The following is a 23,253-nucleotide window of genomic DNA, read 5'->3' on the forward strand; positions in this document are numbered from 1 at the left end:
CAGCCACTCCTCGGAAGGAAGGTTGGGCATTCCTACTTCTGTAGTGATACTGCCTCAGAAACCCAAGGAGGGGTCGCTATGAGTCGGGGCTGACTCGATGGCAAATAATAATAACAACAACATACTATCTTTAGATTTTGTTAAGAAATTGTTTAAAATTAAGAAATTCTTCTGTTAAAACTGACACAGAGTGACTCACATTTTACTATACTCCAAGAATTTTTAATGTAGGAATCATGAATTGTTAACCTTTGAATACAATGTACCACATGACATAGCTGCTGAATAATTATGTTTGGATGATCACATGAATACATTAATAAATCATACTCAGTAGCTAATTCCTTAGTTACCTTTAAAAACTGCATTATTTTCCATACCATACTAAAAGTATGGAGTTCTTGTGGCATAGTGGATAAGGCATCTGTTAACCAGAAGGTAAGCAGTTCAAACTCAGCAACTGCCTTGTGGAAGGAAGATGGGGCAATCTACTTCTGTAAAGATTTATAGCCTTGGAAATCCAATGGGGGTCACTATGAGTTGGAATTGACTCGATGGCAGTCAGTTTCGACTGTATCTACTTACGTACAGTTTAAGGCACTTAGACATGCACTATCTTTTTAAACACTTACAATGCTTACTTCAGATAGGTAGGTCAGATATTCTGGTTCACATTTTCCTATTTTCCATTGTTACTCAAAACAAAAATAATCCACTTATTACAAACAAGTGCTAGCATACTTATTTTGTAACTTTGATCTAATTTAAAATGGAGTATAGTGGTTTATTTTGGAACAAAGCTTATTAATCACTCCCAAATTTATCAGTTTTCACAAGATGATTGTTTAAAATTATGTATATACAATGAAGGATGATGTACTAGATAGTTCTCAGGGGGCATAAAATAGTTAAATTCAGCTATTAGAGGCACTGGGAAAATCTAGCTAGCTAAAGGAATTTCAGTAAGCTAAATTCCACAAATAAAAGGGATAAATGAATCATATCAGGGAGCATACTAAAAATTACCAAAAATGTTCACTGTCTTCTTTCAGATCAAACAATACTTTTTGATGATATTTCAAGTTACTTCATATTTAAACTATGACTAATTACAATGCCAATGATTCCAAAACCAACAATGATCTCACTTTTAAAACATTCTTGTCAGGATAATATTTTCTTTCTAAAACATTACACTCATTCTTTTTAGCCAACCCTAATATTGAGCTCCCAAAAATTTAATCAGCTACATTTTTTTTCTATCAAATAGGCCAATTGTTATAAAAATTTTTTGGGATCCAAAAATGTTATGAATAAATAAATGACTACTTTAAATCCTAGCCTGAAAAAAAAGTCCATTTTTCCCCCAGCTCATAAAGAGCAGCTGTATTTGGTCACATGCCATATTATTAGGGAAGAAGCATATTGCCCAACTTTGATCTTTTATGCTCTGTATTAGAAATCTTCTAATTAAAGTAGACCACTATTAAAGAAACAAAACTGATCCCCTTATTCTAATTCTTTATGCTTATTCTCGAATTCCTTTCATGGTGCTGAAGTATTCAGTTAAGGAAGTATCAGGTAAGAAGAGTCCTAGGTTATAAGTTTAACCCTGTATAGTCTGGATTCACACCAGAAGGTCAACAAAATGCTAGTATCAGGAGAACATAACTTGGTGAAATGTTGTAAAATGTTTAACTATTCTCTTTTGACCAAATCTCAATAGTGTAAAATAAGCGAATGGAATGCAGGCTTTATAGGAAATATTCATTAAAAAAAATAATAATAATGTTTGGATTCAGGGAAAAATCAAGTAGAACAGGAAATCTAACTAGGAGAATGACTATTTCAAGAAAAATATGCCAGTGCCTAAAGCATGTGACTGCTAACTGGAAGGATGGCAGTTCAAACCCACCAACCACTCCTCAGAAGAAAGGTTGGGCAATCTACTTCCATAGTGTTATCTCCTTGGAAACCCAAAGAGGGGTTGCTATGAGTCAGATCTGACTCAAGGGCAGGGAGTTTTGAGTTTAGGTGGCACTATAAATAATGATGTGAAATTTAAAAAAAAAAAACTGTCTGCATATTATAATCCTACATCAACTTTCTAAACTGCCATGCTTCAGTATAAGTTAAAAAAAAAAAAAGTTCAGAAAAAGCACTGGCCTGAGAATAGTAAAAATATTAACAACAGTTAAAAAAAAAAAAAAAAAAAAAACCACACCTAAACTCAATGCCATTGAGTCGATTCTGACTCATAGTGACCCCCATCGGGTTTCTGAGGCTATAAATCTTTACAGAAGTAGATCACCCCTTCTTCATTCTGTGGAGCAGCTGGTCGATTTGAACCACTGACTTTCTGGTTAGCAGCCAAATGCCTGATCCACTAAAGGTACTAAAACCTTACTCCACGTTCCTAAATTATCTTATTGAATCTCATAATAGTCTTTTATTACCATCCCCATTTCACAGAGAGAACTACAAAACCCAGAGAGTAAATCAATATGCCCTAGGTCACACAAGTAATAAATGACTAAGTCAATTGTTTCTTATCTTACTGACTTATCCTTGGACAAGTTACATTATTCCCTGGGTCTTAAATTTCTTGTATGAAAGGTAAGCATGCTTAGACTCATCTTTTTTTTTTTTTTTTTTTTTTCTTTTTTTGGAAAGCTCTTCAGAGACGTTTCTAGGGTTTTATAAATTAAGTATTCACTGCCAAACAATGAAGTTTTAAACTAGTTGAGAAGTCCAGTCATTGCTTTTACATGCTTTAAAGATTTCTGTAAGATTTTTTATTTTTCTTTTAATATGGAATTTGAAGCTTTAAAGTTTTAAAATTACTCAAACTGGGTGATTTTCTCTAAGGTCTCTTTCAGTTCTAAAATCTTTGCTTGTATCTGGAAATATTATTGTTTATCTAATTGTTAAAAGGGAGCTCTGGTAGCATAGTGCCTAAAGCATTTGACTGCTAACCAGAAGGCTGGCAGTTCAAACCCACCAGCCACTCCTCGGAAGGAAGGTTGGGCAATCTACTTCCATAGTGATACTGCCTCAGAAACCCAAGGAGGGGTCGCTAAGAGTTGGGTCCAACTTGATGGCACATAACAACAACAACAACAACAACAATTGTTAAAAGGAAATAGTACCATTATGCTATAGTTGAATTAAAGAACCTTCTAGCAAATCCTTGGCATAATCTTAATCTAGAAAATTTCTTAGGATTGTCTTAGTTCTAAAGGAAGAAAATTGAAGGGACATCCACTTCCATCTTTGTTTAAAGATATTTATACTAGGAAAGACTTGAATCCTATGACTATTTTTTAGACTGTAAATTGGAATCATTAGTGGATCATGAAACTAATACAACAATTTTTAAAAGATTGAGAACAACTGGAATAAAAAAAAAGAATCTAATAACTAGATCAATCATGGGAGAATAGAAGGGCTGTGTACGGATAGGGAGACAGCTCAGGGGGCAGGAGTGCATGGGAGGGAAGGACACAGGGAAGAGGTAACTTAACTCTGGGGAGGAGGTGGGAAGAGAGCTGTTGCATTGTGGGAAATGGCAGTCAATGTCATGAGAAAAAGTGTATGTGAACTGCTGTATGGAAAATGAATTTGTTCTGTAAACTTTCACCCAAATCACAATAAAATTTTTTTTACTAAAAGGATGATAGGGAACTTTTTAATGATGAATCTGGCTGGTGACACCTAACCCCACTGAAGGAGCTCTGGTGGCGTAGTGCCTAAGGCATTTGGCTGCTAACCAGAAGGCTGGTGGTTCAAACCCACCAGCCGCTTCTCAGAAGGAAGGTTGGGCAATGTACTTCTGTAATGATACTGCCTTGGAAACCAAAGGAGGGGTCACTGTGAGTTGGATCCAACTTGACGGCAATGAGTTTGGTTTTCAGTTTGTTAAAAGTAAGAGAAGGCCTCCTAATGAGATATTGCAGGAAAAGCAAAGATGTCACTTTGAGGATTAAGGTACACCTGATCAAGCCATGGTATTTTCAATCACTTCATATGCATGCAAAAATGGACAATGAATAAGGAAGACCAAAGAATTGATGCCTTTGAATAATGATGGTGGCAAAGAATATCAAATATACCATCGACTGTCAGAAGAACATACACATCTGTCTTGGAAGAAGTACAGCCAGAATGCTCCTTAAAAGTGAGGGTGGCACTACTTCATCTCATGTACTTTGGTCATGTTATCAGAGGGACCAATCCTTGGAGAAGGACATCATATGTGGTAAAGCAGAGGGTCAGCGACAAAGAAGACCCTTCATGAGATGGGGTGACAAAGTGGTGGCAACATCATGGGTTCAAACATCATAACAATTGTGAGTATGGCCCAGGACCAGGCAGTGTTTCCTTCTGTTGTACACAGGGCCACCATGAGTCAAAATCCACTCAACATGACCTAACAATAACCGTTACTCCAAAAGGAAACTGAATCTCATCTGTTCTCTAGATAGAACTACCAATTGTAGGAAACACACAGGATAAAAAAAAAGATGTTAGAAAGCACCACAAAGATGTACTCAGCTAAATTTAAAATATAGGAAATTTCTACAAGACCTGGTTTCTTCAATAAATAATGGCAAAAACACAGACAAGGAAACATTAAAGACTCAAAGATTAAAATATTCTCCTAAATGCAACATATAGACTTTATTTGAATTCTGATTTGAACATATAAACTGCAAAAGGACGTTTTCAGAATTGGGGCAATTTGAATACAAACTGGATGTTAGATGATAGTAAGGACTATTTTTTATTTTGTTAGGTGTGATGAAGATAACATGGTTTTATTTAAAAACTAAAATGTTTTTAAAAACTTTTTAAGAATAAAGTAGATAAACAAGAAGAAATCCAATTAGTAGAATAAATGTAACAAATATTCTACACATAATACTTTAAAATACCATAAGCAAATAATCATACTATGTTACAATAAATATTTTATGAGAAACTTACAAAATAGCTGAACTGAAGAACAAGCTTGTTTCATGATCATCTTCTTGAAGCACTGAATTTATTTTCTTTCCAGCAGCTTTACTTATAGATGTCCTAAGTTTCTTAGCCAGCTTTTTCGGTGTGTTGGTTATAGAAGATTCTTCTGTACAGCAACTATACACTTCTACCTTTATTTGAAAGTCTGGCCCTGCTTCATTACTAAAAACAAGGGCATTCATAATGTTAGAAGTTTAACTAAGTAGAAAAGAAAATTGCAGTATCCTTTGATCTTTCCATAACATTTAAAACCAGTTTTTGATATTTGTTGTTGTTATGTGCCCTCAAGTCAAATCCGAGTCATAGCAAAGCCTCCTTGGGTTTCTGAGGCGGTACCACTACGAAAGTACACTGCCCAACCTTCCTTCCGAGGAGTGGCTGGTGGGTTTGAACCACCAGCCTTCTGGTTAGCAGTCAAGTGCCTTAGGCACTACACTACCAGAGTTTTTGATGTAAGTTTATGTTAATATACATTGAGAAAGAATCTCCCTGTGTTATTTAATATCTAAACGGCCCGAGTCACTGCAACTTCCAGAGCTATCAACTTCTAAACTAGAGTACTCTTGACTCAATTTAAGCAACACATACAGGTATGTTAATTAAAGACAGCGAATAAAATGGCCTAGTCATCTTGTTGCCAATTCTATTTTTCTTTGTAGTTCCTTTAATATAGTAATTTTAAGTTATTTACATTGTATGTGTGATTTCCTGAAATGACTATTCTTTCAAAACAAAATCTGCTGGAAACTTACTTTTCATTTCTCCTTCAGAAAGACTCATTTATGGTCCACTCATAGCTGCCCACCAACACCCATCACACTTTGGTACCAAATAGCTATAAAGAACATTTCATTAGTTGGTTATATAGGGAAAAAACAATATAAGGGGATATATATTTCAAAGATGAACTCCTTGAGGGCAGGGGCTGTCTTGGTGATCCTGTATTCTTAACCTAGCTTTGTGCCAGCAGGATAGAAGGTACTCATTCCATACTTAGTAAATCAATATGTAAAAATTCTGCCATTTTTTGCAAATGCTAAGATTGACTTTGCCTTTTTCCAGACATAATGAACTACGTTTACAATAAAAGATTATGGTGGTGTCACCAACAATAAAATATAATTAAAACCACAAAAGAGATCCATCAAAACAGATGCTGCCTACAGACACAAGATCTATCAGCCTCAGAGATTTTAAAAATGCAGCATAGACTTTTTAAGATTTCAATGTACAATCTATACTTTGGATAAATCCAAGAAACAACTTCCAGATATTTTTACAGTTTATTATTTGGCAACTTCTAAACATACAGTATTCCTGGTAATGACTACCAAATGTCAATATTTAGAGGAAAACCAGGGATTCATAAATATTGAATACTTATTAAAAGAAACAATCACCATAACAAAAAGCACATTTTTAAACATTTGTCAGCAGTTATTTTTAAAACAATTTAAAATATTTACAGAATATTTAAAAAATTATAAATCATGTGTTGTCTTCGCAAGTAATCTGCATTGTTCCTTCCCTAAAAAAATACTCTGATCTTTGTCTTTGTGGTAAAGACAAACAATAGCAAAGTGAAATGAAGAAAAAAGCTCACTAACAGGAAGATTCTGGTGGAAAAAATTCACTAGTTATAGTTAATAATGAAAAATGTATTCAAGTAATTAAGGAAAATTCATGTTTTAGCTTCAATTATCTAAGCATTTGGGGATATTTTGGGGAGCCTAAACAAATTCCTTTGGTACAATACAGCTTGTGAGTAAGAAGGTCTACATTACTGTTAATAAGCCAGAACAATGCATTTTATTTTTCTGTGCTATACAATTACTATGGGACACTGGACAGAAGCCATAAAATATGGTTTGCAATAGTCTTTTTAATGCTTTACGAGTAGCAAAATTAGCACTGTCAAATCACAACTGTATAGCTCCATAGCTAAATATGGCAAAAACATATTTATTGATTTTATCTTAACAGTTCGGTAGCTATTTACATTTAGACAGGAAGATAGTGACTTTGAAACCCTGAATGATATACAAATCACAAACTGATTTTCAGCCAACAGAATCTTTGAAAAAGGGCAAGAAGAACTTATGTTAGTTAGAAATGATTTCTATGGCTATCTGAGGAGTTCTTTCTGGTTCTGTATTATGACCACAATAAAATAAGCCTGTAAAAGAGCAGAGGCAATAAAAACAGCCCTGAGGATCACCCAATTTTTTATTATTTTGGAGTATATGAAAGAAGTGCACCATAAGAAATAAGAAAGAACACACCAAAATTTTACTAAAGTGCTTCTCCTATGGTGCATATTTCATTCCTACCTTTTAAATGAAGTTGTTATACTACTTTGGTATTTCTGTAACTAAATCCCCTATATGAGATGAAAGAGCCTGGTTTATGTTCAAATTCACTTTATATTAAATAATGTTATAGTGAGGTTCCATTGTATTTATAGCTTAGGTAAGAATGAACAATAAATCTTCATAAAATTTATAAACATTTATCATATCAAATAAGTCAACTATTTACTACTCATTATAAGATTACCATTTTATTTTATACAGCAATATTTCCTTTAAATAATTTTCAAATATCACTTTAAATATTTAAGATCTTAATGCTTCAAAAAATAATCCAAATCCCAGTAATTATGCCTTCTTTTAAAAAAAGGTAGAATTTTAGATTACTTTCATTTTCTGAAGATTTCAAAAATACTTACAATATAGTTATATTTTCAAAGCATATATCTGTGATTGTTTTATCCACAATCACCATGTCAGTGTCAAAAACTTCAGCTCCCATTTTGAATAAACAAAAAATGGCATAGCGCTGTGATTCTAGAGGAAAAGAAAAAGTTTTTAAGCAAAGATCTATGTGATAAACCATGCCTACATTATGTTCAAATCTACTTGAACATGAAAAAAAAATTAGTTTAAATATTTGTTAACAGATTCTTGCTTTCACATATTGTAGCTTGCAACTCAATTTTTTATAGTGACTGCTCTGTCAATAAATAGGAATACTTCACTCCACTAGAACACAACAATTAAACTAGGGCATACCAAAAAATAAAGTTAAATATATAGTCTTCTCAGCAGCCTAAGGAATATACCAAACTTATATATATTATTCCTAGAAAAAATTTTAAGTTTTAATTAACAGCAAACATATTATTATAGATACATTATTACCTTTGTCGTTTTGGCTTCTAAGTTGATTTAAGAAAAATAGTTCTCTATTAGTAAGAGGTTAAGAGTAAGCAGGCAAACAACAGCAAAACAAGTTCCACCAAACTAAAACAAGAGGAAACCACAAAAAAACATAAAAAGGAGACATGGGAACATAAAAGACACAGCTGCTGGGCCCTTTAATATGGTGATGTTTTTAAAAAGTAATAGGTAATTAAAGGGCTAAATCCTCATTATTGAGAAAATGCAGCTCCAGAAAAAGTTACTCTCCATAATAAACAGAAAGATTTACTTTATTCCCACATGTATTCCTTTTTAAAGTAAATTATATTTCTTAATTGAATAACAAATATACTAAATTAATTTTGTACTCTTCATATAAAACTAATTATACTCAGTATGATTCAGTTTTTAAAGTGAGAAGAACAAAGCTATCACAATAGACAAAAAAGATAAAGGATTTTGCTGTCTTTTCTGCTTTGCTTCTAACATCTAGAAATAATGAGGTTAATTTCCATGACCTAAATAATACACGGATTTGTAAAGACTATAAAAGCCACAAAACACTGAAAGGAAAGAAAAATCTTTCCATCTTACACCCTGCTAAATAATCTGAAGTAACAAAGTAAGGCAGGAAAAGATCTCCAGATTCTGGTCAAATAAAAGAAATGCTGTCGTTCCCTTTACGCCTTAAATGCTCTTTTGTTCTATACTCCTACCACCACCCGTTACTTACTGTCCTTGTACACTTTCCTGTTAATAACTAAAGATACATTAAAACCAAATACACTCCCTTTGAGTCAATTCTGACTCATAGCCACTCTATGCACAAGGTAGAACTTCCACATAGGGTTTCTAAGACTGTAAATCTTTATGGAAGCAGACTGCCACATCCTTTTCCCTCAGAGTGCTGGTGGGTTTGAACACTTACCTTTCAGTTAGCAGCCAGACACTTAACCACTGCTCTACTAGGGCTACTAGGGCTTCAAAAGTATGCCAGATATGCATTATCTTAATTAGTATCAATTGACTACAACATATATTTACTGAAAATCAGAAAAACCAGTTCAGCAAGATTCTGCTTATTATTCTATCAAATGGCACCAATTTATTTCAGTGTGGAAACAGCCTTCTTATTATTCCCCTCAATAATCACAAATTAACTATATATAAAGAAAGCATTTCAATTGCAAATTAAAATCAAACATACGTTCTTTATTGCTGAAATGATCAGAGTCTTTCCACATTAATGGTATTCGGATATCTAAAGAGGGAAAAAGAAATAACAAGTATAATTTTCTGTAAGTTTCATTTTTTAACATGACATGAACCTATGGATTCCACTACGCATTCAATAATGGATTCTGATAAGATTAGGAATGTAAATCAGCTATATTTATTTAAAACTGACTGAAAAAAACTAAATTACCAACTATCAATCAAATAATTCCTTTATTAAGCTTTTACAATAACATTTTCACTTTGTGATCTACATTTTAAAAATATGTGAATATGGGCAACCCAGTTTGTTGAATTTCTATTTTTGGTAAGCAATAATAGCAACTGTAGTTAAAACACATTTTAAAGCCATGGAACAGCAGATGTAGAAATGACGTTAGAGTTTCTATCCAACATGCAAACTTCAAAGAAAACAAGTGACCTGTCTAAGATCATTGCTTTCTGGTAGAGACCAAATCTTGACAAACAGATCTAAGAGTTCTCTAGTAAGATTTGTTTACAAAAGAATTTGAAGATCTTTATATACTCATGTACACTCTGCAGTATTTTCCTTAACAAATAAAACTACAAAGAAGAATATACTATGTTTTTCAGGCCAAGAAATGGACATATGCTCTAAAGGTGATTCAAACATATTTTCTCTTATTCATACATTCTTTAAACACCAAAGTAATTGTGCTAATGGTCTTTATCCCAGACATTACTCTAGAGTTTTGACATATTTGGAATTTTAACTTCCCAATATTCCCCATTATCCTCTTTACCTTTTAAATTTTTATTGTGGTAAAACATACAAATAAAAAAAATCCCATTTTAGCCACTTTTAAATGTACAATTGAGTAACATTAATTACATTCACCATGTTGTGTAACCATCATTAACATCTATTTCTGAAAGTTTTTCATTGCCCCACAAAGAAACTTAGTCCCTCTTAAGTAATAACTCCTTCTGGCCCCTGGTAACCACTAAACTTTAGACTCCACTATTTGCCTCTTCTAGATATTTCATAGAAGTGCGATCTCAAAATATTTGTCCTTTTGTGTCTGACTTCATTCACTCAGCATGTTTTCATAATTCCTCTATTTTGTAGCATGTATCAGAATTTCATTTCTCCATATGGCTGAATGATATTTCATTTTATGTGTACACCACGTTTTATTCATTCTTTCGTGGGAAACTTGGGTTGTTGCCTTCTTTTGCTTATTGTGAATAATGCTTTACCTTTAATACAAGGTAACAGTAGTAATAATTTTCCGGTGACATTCCTTTGTTAGGAGCTCTGGTAGCATAGTGCCTAATGCAGTTGACTGCTAACCAGAAGGCTGGCGGTTCAAACCCACCAGCCATTCCTCAGAAGGAAGGTGGGGCAATCTACGGAAACCCAAGGAGGGGTCGCTATGAGTCGGGTTGGACTCCATGGCACATAACAACAACAACAACATTCCTTTGTTATTATGGATTGAATTGTGTCCCCAAAAAATATGTGCTGTGAATCCTAACCTCCAGGTCTATGGTTATAATACCAAGTGGGAATGGGTTGTCTTTGTTATGTTAATGAGGCAGATTAGTATAGGGTGTATTCTGAGTCAATTTCTTTTGAGATACACAGAGATTAAAAAAGCAAGCTAGGAAGCAGAGATGGGGGAGAGAGATGGCAAGACGAAGATCACCCATGAGCAGAAGCTCAAAGAGAAAAGGACCTTCCTCCAGAGCCAATAGAGACAAAAACTTCCCCTAGAGTTTTGGACTTACAGCCTCATAAACTGTGAGAAAGCAAATTTCTGTGTATTAAAGCAATCCACTTGTAGTATTTCTATTATAGAAGCATTAGGTAACAAAGCCATTATGTATTTTCAAAGTTAGAGGATCAAGGTTCTTCCAAATAGATTAAGATGTACGAATCTAAGTATAACACAAAATTGCACAGTAAAGCAAGTTCAATGGACAGGTGAAACTATGTTTTAATTGCCTGAGGAGTACATATCAGCAATGAAAATCCTGTGGATAACAATGGACAAATCTGTAAACCATCATGGGCATGATGCAGAACAGGGCAGGGTTTCATTCATTGCATATCGGGTTACCATGAATCAGGGATTGACTCAATAGCAGCCAACAACAACTTAAATTATAAAAAGCTTGAACCTTCTCTTCAATGTATTTATGGGAAACTTCTCTTTTTAAAACAATTTCCTATTACCACTTAAGAAGTTTATATAAAACTTTTCCGTGCCTATTAATTATGCACATTCAATTAATTACAAATCATCATGAAATCAAGCTGTTTGGCTAGATTTATGTGCTTCACTTTTAGATCACATGACATTTTGTCAACTCTATTTCTTCCCCAGAATTCTGTTTTTAAGGCTCTTAATGCCCCCAGGAGACAGGAAGCAGTGGCAGATAGGGCCAGCGGCCGGAAAAGGTACAGGGAAGCCCAGGAATGGAGTGGAGCAGTTGGAACAGCTGAGGGAGATGAACTTGTCTATCAGTTTGTCATACTGTGGTGGCTTGCACGTTGCTGTGAGTCTAGAGGCTGTGCCAGCAGGGGTCCATGGTAGACTGGTTTTGGTAGAGCTTCCAGATTGCGACAGACTTGGAAGATGGGAGAGGCCATCCACTTCCCAAAGAATTGGCCAGTGAAAACTTTATGAATAGAAGTGAAACACTGTCTGATATATTACTGGAAAATTTTATGATTATAGTGCTAGAAGATGAGCTCCTAAGGTTGGAAGGCACTCAAAATATGACTGGGAAAGAGCTGCCTCATCAAAGTAGAGCCTACTTTAATGATATGGATAGAGTAGAGCTTTTGGGACCTCCATTTGCTGGATGGCATGACTCAATATGAGAAGAAACAGCTGAAAACATCCATTAAAAATAGGAACATGGAATGTCCGAAGTACGAATCTAGGAAACTTGGAAGTTTTCAAAAATGAAATGGAATGCATAAAGATTGATATCTTAGGCATTAGTGAGCTGAAATGGACCAGTTTTGGCCATTCTGAATCAGATAACCATATGATCTACTATGCTGGGAATGACAAATTGAAGAGGAATGGCGTGGCATTCATCGTCACAAAGAATGTTTCAAGAGCTACCTTGAAGTACAATGCTATCAGTGATAAAGTAATAGTCATTTGCCTACATGGAAAGCCAGTTAATATTACTATTACTCAAATTTACACACCAACCACCAAAGCCAAAGATGAAGAAATTGAAGATTTTTACCAACTTCTGCAGTCTGAAATGACCAAACATGCAATCAAGATGTGCTGATTATCACTGGTGATTGGAATGCAAAAGCTGGAAATAAAGAAGAATCACCAGTAGTTGGAAAATTTGGCCTTGGAGATAGAAATGATGCTGGAGATCGCATGATAGAATTTTGCAAGACTAATGATTTATTCATTGCAAATACCATTTTTTCAACACCACAATGGTGGCTATATACGTGGACTTTGCCAGAGGGAGTACACATGAATCAGATTCACTATATTTGTGGCAAGAGGCAATGGAGAAGCTTAATATCTTCACCCAAAACAAGGCCAGGAGCTGACTGTGGAACCTACCATCAACTGCTCATATGCAAGTTCAGGTTGAAGTGGAACATAATTAAAATAAGTCCACAACAACCAAAATATGACCTTGATAATAGCCCTCCCGAATTTGGAGACCACTTGAAGAATAAATTTGATGCATTGAACACCAATGACTTAAAATCAGAGGAATTGTGGGATGACATCAAGAACATCACCCATGAAGAAAGCAAAAGGTCATTAAAAAGACAGGAAAGGAAGAAAAGGCCAAAATGGATGTCAGAATAGTCTCTGAAACTTGCACTTGAAAGTAGAGTAGCTAATGGAAGAAATGACAAGATAAAAGAGCTAAACAGAAGATTTCAAAGAGCAGCTCAAGCAGACAAAGCCAATTATTATAATGAAATGTGCAAAGACATGGAGTTGAAATGCCAAAAGGGAAGGACATGCTCGGCATTTCTCAAGCTGAAAAACTGAAGAAAAAAAATCTAAGCCTCAAGTCGCAATACTGAAAGATTCTATGGGCAATATATTGAATGATGCAGGAAACATCAAAAGAAGATGGAAAGAATACACAGAACCACTGTACCAAAAAGAATTGGTTGATGTTCATCCATTTCAGGAGGTGGCACATGATCAAGAACCAACAGTATTGAAGGAAGAAGTCGAAGCTGCACTGAGGAAAGTGGTAAAAAATAAGGCTCCAGGAATTGACAGGATACCCATTGAGATGTTTCAACAAACGGATGCCACACTGGAGGCACTCACTCAGCTATGCCAAGAGATCTGGAAGACAACTACCTGGCCAACTGACTGGAAAAGATGCGTATTTGTACCCATTTCAAAGAAAGGTGATCCCACAGAATGTGGATATTATCAAACGATATCATTAATATTGCACACAAGTAAAATCTTACTGAAGATAATTAAAAAATGGTTACAGCAGTATATTGACAGAGAACTTCCAGAAATGCAAGCTGGATTCAAAAGAGCATGTGGAATGAGGGATCTCATTGCTGATGTCAGATGGATCTTGGCTCAAGGCAAAGAATACCAGAAAGATGTTTACTTGTATTTTATTGATTATGCAAAAGCATCCAATTGTGTGGATCACAGCAAATTATGCATAACATTGAGAAGAATGGGAATTCCAGAACATTTAATTGTGCTCATGAGAAACCTGTACATACACCAGGAGGCTGTCATTCAAACAGAACAAGGGGACACTGCATGGTTTAAAATCAAGAAGGGAGTGTGATAGGATTGTATCCTTTCACCATACTTATTCAATCTGTGTGCAGAACAAATAATCCGAGAAGCTGGACTGTATGAAGAAGAACATGGCAACCTGTGTTACGCAGATAACACAACTTTGCTCACTGAAAGTGAGTATGACTTAAAATACTTACTGATGAAGATTGAAGACTACAGTCTGTAGTATGGATTACACCTCAATATAAAGAAAATAAAAATCTTCACAATGGGACCAATAAGCATGGTAAATTGAGAAAAGATTGAAGTTGTGAGGGAGTTCATGTTACTTGGTTCTACAATTGACACCAATGGAAGCAGAAGTCAAGATATCAGACGTCATATAGCATTGGGCAGATCTGCTGAAAAGGACCTCTTTCAAGTACTGACGGGCAAAGATATTTCCTTGAAGACTAAGGCACTCTTGAAACGGGCCATGGTATTTTCAATTGCCTCATATGCATGTGAGAGTTGGATAATGAAAAGGGAAGACCGAAGAAGAGCTGATGCTTCTGAGTTGTAGTACTGGCGAAGAATGCTCAAAGTACCATGGACTGCTAAAAGAACTAACAAATCTGTCCTGGAAGATGTGGACCCAGAATGCCCCTTGGAGGCAAGAATGGCCATACTTCGTCCCACCTATTTTGGTCATGTTGCCAGCAGGGACCATTCCCCGGAGAAGGATATCATGCTTGGTAAAGTGGAGGGACTATGAAAAAGGGGAAGGCCCTCAATGAGATGGATTGACACAGTGGCTGCAACGTATAGCAAAGAATGTGGGGCTGGCACAGGACCAGGCAGTGTTTCAGTCTGCTGTACGTGAGGTCACTATGAGTCAGAAATGACTCGACAGCACCTAACAACAACAACACCTATCTCTAATTTTCTTTTTAGAAAAGCTTTATTTGTTCCCTACCTAACAGCATCTGTATTTACCATTCTTGATAAATATACTTAGTGGGCTTTCCCCAAGTCCAAAGTAAGCATTTCACATATAGCTCATTCAATAATAATTTAAAAAATATATTTACCAATTTAATATCTAGTTGACTAAATTGTTTAGAAGTCCATTTCTTTATTAACAAAAGAATGCTAATACATTTACTGCTCAGCTTCATGAGTCTATTCATATACATGAACCATTTTTCTACTCAATGTTCTTTTTTAACTGATTTGTAGGAGCTTTTCCTTTAGTAGAGATATTCTTGCTTTGTCATACTGCTTATTAATTCCCAGTTGTTGATCTATTTTGTATTTTATCTACATTTTTTAAATGTTAAAATTTTTACATAATGAGAAAAACCAATCTTCTCATTAATTTTTTTTTCTATTATTTTACGTTTTAAAGCCCTCTTGGTGACATAGATAAGTCACTAATCATCTACATTTTTCCTAGACATTGTTTATGGTCTGTAATTCTAATTTAGATTAAATAATTTTAGATAAATTATTTAAATTTAGACTATTTAGTCTAATTTGTGGGTGAGGTGAGAATACAAATCTTATAAAAATAATTGTTCCAGAACCATTTATATATACAATAGGCCTTTCTTCCTCTGGTTTATTGTCCTACCTTTATTTCATGTAATGTTCTTAGTGTCTGTTTCTCAGCTATGTTTTATGTATCTAATTAAATCATTTATCAGTTACTCTGTTTACCATAATATTTAAACCATAGTTATCATATGTTTATAATATACTTTAATATGTATTAGAAAAGATATTTCCTTTCAGAAACATCTTATTCTCACTTGCTAAGTTCTTTATATGAATTTTGGGACTATTTTATCAAAATCCTTCTCTCCCAAATGTTTCGTTGAAAAAAAAAAATTGCCAACAAGTAGATTCTGACTCGCCAACAAGTAGATTCTGACTCAATTACTCAATATGGTTTTCTTGCTTGTAACCTTTATGGAAGTAGATTACCACATCTTTCTTGTGTGGCACCACTGGGTGAATTTGAACCACCAACCTTTAGGTTAAGGAGCGTTGGTAGCATAGTGCCTAAGGCACTTGACTGCTAACCAGAAGGCTGGCAGTTCAAACCCACCAGCCACTCCTTGGAAGGAAGCTGGGGCAATCTACTTCCATAGTGATACCATCTTGGAAACCCAAGGAGGGGTTGCTATGAGTCAGGTCCAACTCAACAGCACATAACAACCACCACCACCACCTTTAGGTTCGTAGACAAACACAAACCATTAAAGCTCCCAAGGACCTTATGTTTCATTAGAATTCTATTACATAAGTTAATTTTAGAACTGATATTTTTATAGTAATGTGTTTTGATAGACAATAACATGGTATTTATCCTCACACTTTTGTTAAGGTTATTCTTGAGTATTTAATGTTTTTGTTTTTTGGTGCTATTATAAATGGGGTACATTTTGCCATAATGTTTTCTACTTACAGTTGGTTTTGAGACGATAGTTTTTTGTATATTTATCTTGAATCCAGCCACTTTTACAAAATTCTTTATTATATTAATTCAAATAGTGTTTCAGTGAATTCTCTTAGCTTTTCTATGTCTACAATCTATTATTTTCAAATGGCACTTGATATCTATTTCTTCCCAGTGTCATCTTTAATTTTTACTAGAATTTTTTTTTAAAGTGCTAAATTATATTGATGAAAATGGACATAATTTTCTTCTTGATTTTAATTGGGATGGCCCCTCTCTTTTAAAAATAATTATAGTTGGCCAAGGTCCTGCTAAATGAAACCATTTCTCCTTGCCTGACCAAAGTTGCTGATTCATTTCAAACTGTTCTTGTTCATGATTGTTCTTACTCTGTTAGGGTGGCACTATTTACATTATCATTAAACGAATATGAACTCTGATATCTGTTGCTGCACACCCCCAGCTTTTGTTCAGTTTTGCCCTCTCCCACCTAGGCATGTCAGAGCCCCAAGAAGAAAAGGTGGACATTTCTTATCTATTTCTCAGGTGGTCAGATACTGTTCAGAGAGCAAAAGATGTGTAACCCACCAACTATGTTTCTCAATACAGCTTCAAATGGTAGAAGTTCTTTGCATATTCTTGTAAATGGTTGACTGTTTTACTGTATAGTATTTTTGCCTTTGTCTTTTTTATATCTTCATTGATATTTCATTGGTTAAACTGAGAGATCCATAATAGGATGCCTACCTAACCTGATGTTATCAAGACCTAAAATTCCCCCCTTTTCAAAAGTGAAAAGTGAGATACTAGGTGAATTAATTTGGCTTAGTGATAGAACTAGTAATAATCAGTGAATAAGCTGAGACATCAGTGCAATATAATTATTTGGTGTTCGGCAGAAATAACCAGAATAAATACCTTAATTATTATTTTTTATTTTTATAAACAAATGGCCAGAGTGGTAAAGCTACAAATGAAAAACCTGGGTATCCCAGGCTATCAATGGAATCTCATAAAAATTAGAGACCTTTGTTACAAATATTCATTTTGACCAAAACAAGGCATATTTCCATCCCAATGCCAAAAGAAAATGGATATATAATGCTGAATTTTTATTTTCCTTGTTTTTGCTTTTACCAATAGATAGACAAGATACAATTAAGGCTAGAAAACACGAAAAGATTATTACACATGTAATTTCCGAGACTTTCAGATCCTTAATTTGCATTATCTTCTAGAAAGAAGGAACACATACAGAAATAAGTTCAATTTTCACACTTTAAGAATTTCTGTTCATGAAAATATTTTATTTAAAATGGGGGAAAATAAAATTTTATTTCAAAAGTTTTCACTTATGGACCCTTCTAAAAGTACAGTTAATCACAACATCATGAATTTCTATAGTCAATAAACTCTTTAATACGAATGACAATATATTTTGACTCTATCATGTTATTTGAATCTTCAAAGCAATTTAACAACTCATTTGTGTACTCTATGGTACCACATTAGAAGCAAGAAATGAAGGATTATGTTTAAGCATTTTTAGAAATCCTCCCTAAAACTTAAAATATTTTATTTATTGAGGTTCATATGTATTGAACATAGAGAACAGGTAACATGTAAATGTACTATGTTAGGCATCAAAAGGATACAAGAAGGTATAAAATGTGTTTCATTTTACTCTTATAATTGGAAAGATGAAAACATGCATATAAATAACTATAAGGCAAGCAAAAGATTTTTATAAAGTTCAGTTTTTTTTAAGAATTTTTTGCTCAGCTGAAGGCAATTCCTCTGATTTGAGCCAATTATATCCTACAAGATTCATATCTATTTTTCCTGAATGAGGATATTTGTTTCTTCATAAAAACATCTCCAAAAATAGTTCGTTGGGTGAGTGGGCCTGAAATGCAGCAGCAGGCTCTCTAATACTAAGAGAACAAAGCTTCTGGTCAATGACTTGGTTAAAGCTTTGGAAAAACTGAGACTACACAGCATTAAGTGCCATCTAGTGGTAAAGCATCTCCTAACTGCATTAGGAAGCCTGAGAAACATTCCTACCTGGAATAACTGGAAAGAAAGGCTTTATGGATGAGCAAGTGTATCTTGACTGAAATATGGTTATTTCAAGAGCTAACTGGATATCAGAATCATAGGGTGTGTCGACACAACAAGGAGAGAAATGTCTAGCTAAAGCGGACAGCTTATGTATAGTGGAAGATATGCCTAGAAACTAGATGAGTCAGAATGGTAAACTCCTGGGGGTGAGGGGGAAGTTAGATCTCCATCATGCAGTCAATGAATACCAGCCATTTATCCAATAAATATTCACTGAGCAATTACTATGTGCCAAGTACTATGTTAGCTTCTGGGCACATAGTGATGAACAAAACAAACATGACTCCAACCCTCAATTTCTAACCTAGACAAATATAAAAAACATTGAAGCTGCTGAGCAGAAAAGGATTGCCGTTGAAAGACTTGGGTTTGCTGCCTAGCACAACCAGTTACGGCAAGTAGCCTAACCTGTGAGTATGTAGAAAATGACAACTGCCCTTCTTACTTCACAAGGCCTGCACTGAGGGTAATACTGTGTAATATATGCAATGGATATAAAGGCTTTCTTTCCTAAAGCATAAAGTTCTAAAAAATGTAGAGCAGAATGACGAAACAGTGTTTGAGGACAAATACTCTGATAGAGACATGCAAAATAAAATTGAAGGGAAGCAAGGAGTTTCTTAAAAAATAACTTGAGGTCATTTTATAGAATTGATTAAGCAATATAAAAATACTCAGTTTTTAGCGTACCTGATATGGCAATCTTTCCTTTACATGCTCTTCGTTTCTTACTTTCAAAATGCACTTCACTGTCAAAAGAAAGAGTCTTATGAAAAAAAAATCCTTTACAATAAACAATTGTTTTAACAGTCTTCTAGAAATGAACAAATCTTAAAAACAAACACAGTAATAATGACTTCTAGTTAATGTAAACAATTTGATTCAAACATTAAAATGTTTATTGAACAGCTAGCTGATTTTAACAGAAATACACAGTTATTCTCTCATTTTTCATATAAACTTCATATTCCTTGCTGATTGCATTTTGGCTTACTCTATAATGAAAGTCCTTTGTGATTATGTCCATTTGTAAATAAGAAGTACAATATCTGTCCAGGTTCCACAAAGTATAGTACCATTTCATAAATAACGTTGTTAGCTTACCAGATACTGTTGTTGCTGTTGTTAGGTGTCAAGTAGGCCCTGACTCATAGTGACCCTGTGTACAACAGAACAAAACACTGCCTGGTGCTGTGCCAGCCTCACAATCTTTGCTATACCTAAGTCCATTGTTATAGTCACTGTGTCAATCCACCTTGTTGAGGGGCTTCCCCTTTTTCACTGACCCTCTACTTTACCAAGCATGATATCCTTCTCCAGGGAATAGTCTCTTTTGACAACATAACCAAAGGTGAGACAAAGTTATAAGCCATTCTCGCTTCCAAGGAGCATTCAGTTGCACTTCTTTCAAGATAGATGTGTTAGTTCTTCTGACAGTCAATGGTATTTTCAGTATTTTTCATGAACATGAAAATTCAAAGGAATCAACTCTTCTTCAGTCTTCCTTGTTCACTATCCAGCTTTCACATGCATATGAGGAGATTGAAAATCACTTGGTTTAGGCGCATCACAGCCTGCAAAGTGACATCTTTGTTCTTTAACACTTTAAAGAGGTCTTTTGTGGCAGATTTGCCTGGTGCAGTACGATGTCTGTCTGGTTTCTTGATTGCTCCTTCCATGGGTGTTGACTGTGGATCCAAGTAAAAGGAAATCTCTGACAACTTCACTTTTTTATCCATTTATCATGATGTTGCTTATTACTCCAGTTGTGATGATTTTTGTTTTCTTTATGTTGAAGTGTAATCTACATTGAAGACTGTAGTTTTTGATCTTCATCAGTAAGTGCTTCAAATCATCTTCACTTTCAGCAAGCTAGCTTGTGTTATCTGCATATTACAGGTTGTTAATTAGCATTCCTCCAATCCTGATGCTGCATTCTTCTTCCTATAGTCCAGTTTCTTGGATTATTTGCTCAGCATACAGATTGAATATGTATGGTGAAAGAATACAACCCTGATGCAAACTCTTTTTAACTTTAAACCATGCAGTGTCCCCTTGTTTTGTTCAAATGACAGCCTCCTGGACTATGCACATATTCTTCCTGAGCGCAATTAAGTGTTCCTGAATTCCCATTCTTTGCAATGTTATCCATAATTTGTTAAGATCCACACAAATGCCTTCATGCAGTCAATAAAACACAGGTAAACATCTTTCTGGTATTCTTTGCTTTCAACCAAGATCCAACTGACATTAGCAATGATACCCCTCATTACACATCCTCTTCTGAACCCAGATGGAATTTCTAGAAGTTCCCTGTTAATATACCACTGCAACCATTATTGAACTTTCTTCAGCAAAATTTTACTTGCGTGTGATATTAATAATATTGTTCAGTAATTTCCACATTCTGTTGGATCACCTTTCTTTGGAATGGGCAAATATATCAATCTCTTCTAGTCAGTTGGCCAGGTAGCTGTCTTAAAAATTTCTTGGCATAAACGAGTAAGTGACTCCAGCACTGGATCTGTTTCTTCAAACATTTCAGTGGGTATTCCACCAATTCCTCAAGCCTTGTTTTTCATCAATGCTTTCCATGAACCTTGGACTTCTTCCTTCAATACCATTGGTTCTTGATCATATGCTACTTCCTGAAATAGTTGAACATCGACCAATTCTTTTGGTGTAATGACTCTATGTATTCCTTCCATCTTCTTTTTATGCTTCCTGAATCATTCAATATATTGCCCATGTTGTTGTTGTTGTTATGTGCCGTCGAGTCATACCTGACTCATAGCGACCCCTCCTTGGGTTTCCGAGGCAGTATCACTACAGAGGTAGGATTGCCCAACCTTCCTTCCGAGGAGTGGCTGGTGGGTTTGAACCGCCAGCCATCTGGTTAGCAGGCAACTGTCTTAGCCACTATGCTACCAACCCTTCAATATTGCAACTTGAGGCTTGAATTTTTTCTTCAGTTCTTTCAACTTGAGAAATGCTGAACATGTTCTTCCCTTTTGGTTTTCTAACTCCAGGTCTTTGCACATTGCATTAGACTTCACTTTGTCTACACAAACTGCCCTTTGAAATCTTCTGTTCAGCTCTTTTATCTCATCATTTCTTCTACTCACTTTAGCTACTCTCCATTCAAGAGCAACTTTCAGAATCTCTTCTGAGATTCATTTTGGTCTTTTCTTCCTTCCCTGTGTTTTTAATGATATTTTTCTTTTTTCAAGTATGATGTTCCTCACGTCATACCAAACTCATCTGGTATTTTGGTCCCTGGTGTTCAATGCATCAAATCTGTTTTTCAGACAGTCTCGAAATTCTGTTGGGATATACTCAAGGTCGTATTTTGGCTCTCGTGGGCTTGTTTCACTTTTCTTCAACTTGAATTTGAACTTGCATATGAGCAACTGATGGTCTGTTCCAGTCAGCCGCTGGCCTTGTTTTGCCTGATGATACTGAGTTTCTCCATAGGCTTTTTCTACAGATGTAGTCCATCTGATTCCTGCATGGACCACCTGGTAATTCCCACATGTATAGCTACCATTTATGTTGAAAAAAGGGTATTTGCAATGAATAAGTCATTTGTCTTACAAAATTCTATCATGCAATCTAGTGTCATTTCTATCACCAAGTTTATATTTTCTAGCTACCAATGAGTCTTCTTTGTTTCCAATTTTCACATTCCAATCATCAGCAATAATCAACACATCTTGATTGCACATTTGGTCAATTTCAGACTGCAGAAGTTGGTAAAAATCTCCAATTTCTTCATCTTTGGCTTTAGTGGTTGGTGCATAAATTTGAATAATAATATTAACTACTCTTCCTAGTTACAATATCCAGTGATGGATATTATCCTATCACTAACAGCACTGTACTTCAAATAGATCTTGAAACATTCTTTTTGACGATGAATGTGACACTATTCCTCTTCAATCTGTCATTCCCAACAAAGTAGACTATATGATTGCCTGATTTAAAATGGCCAATACCAGTCCATTTCAGCTCACTAATGCCTAAGATATCGATCTTTATGCATTCCATTTCATTTTTGACAACTTCCAATTTTCCTAGATTCATACTTTGTACATTCCATGTTCCATTTATTAATGGATGCTTGCAGCTGTTTCTTCCCATATTGAGTCATGTCTCACAACAACATGCAAGCCACTACAGTACAACAAACTGAGAGGCAAGTGATTGTATCAGATAAAGTGGCTAAGAAGTTAATGAACTTTCCAATCATATAATTTGCTGCCCAAGAGTAACTTATCCTTTTAGAATTTGACATATTATCAGAAAATTTCTCTCTGCTATATATTTGTATTTTTTATCAGATTTTTTTTTATCAGAAAATATCTTTCTGCTAAATATTATGTCAAGGATTTCATTTTACTTGGATTCACAATCAAAGCCTACAGAAGCAGCAGTCAAGAAATCAAACGACTTATTGCATTGGGCAAATATGTTGCAAAAGACT

The 23,253-nt window shown here is 34.9% G+C and overlaps 1 protein-coding gene across 1 annotated transcript in view; it reads right to left on the reverse strand.

Annotated features, from left to right (window-relative positions):
* RTKN2 (rhotekin 2) overlaps positions 1-23,253 on the reverse strand; it is a 110,124-nt gene that overhangs the window by 43,078 nt on the left and 43,793 nt on the right. The window contains exons 3-6 of the mRNA XM_007959387.1: positions 19,461-19,519; positions 9,430-9,483; positions 7,751-7,868; positions 4,987-5,184 (exon numbers count right to left, since the gene is read on the reverse strand). Of these exons, the coding sequence (XP_007957578.1) occupies positions 4,987-5,184; positions 7,751-7,868; positions 9,430-9,483; positions 19,461-19,519 (429 nt within the window). The remainder of the gene's footprint in view (positions 1-4,986; positions 5,185-7,750; positions 7,869-9,429; positions 9,484-19,460; positions 19,520-23,253) is intronic.

The sequence above is a fragment of the Orycteropus afer genome, unplaced genomic scaffold (assembly GCF_000298275.1).
Source record: "Orycteropus afer afer isolate SDZICR_OR568_19922 unplaced genomic scaffold, OryAfe1.0 scaffold00016, whole genome shotgun sequence".
NCBI classification, from domain to species: domain Eukaryota; kingdom Metazoa; phylum Chordata; class Mammalia; order Tubulidentata; family Orycteropodidae; genus Orycteropus; species Orycteropus afer.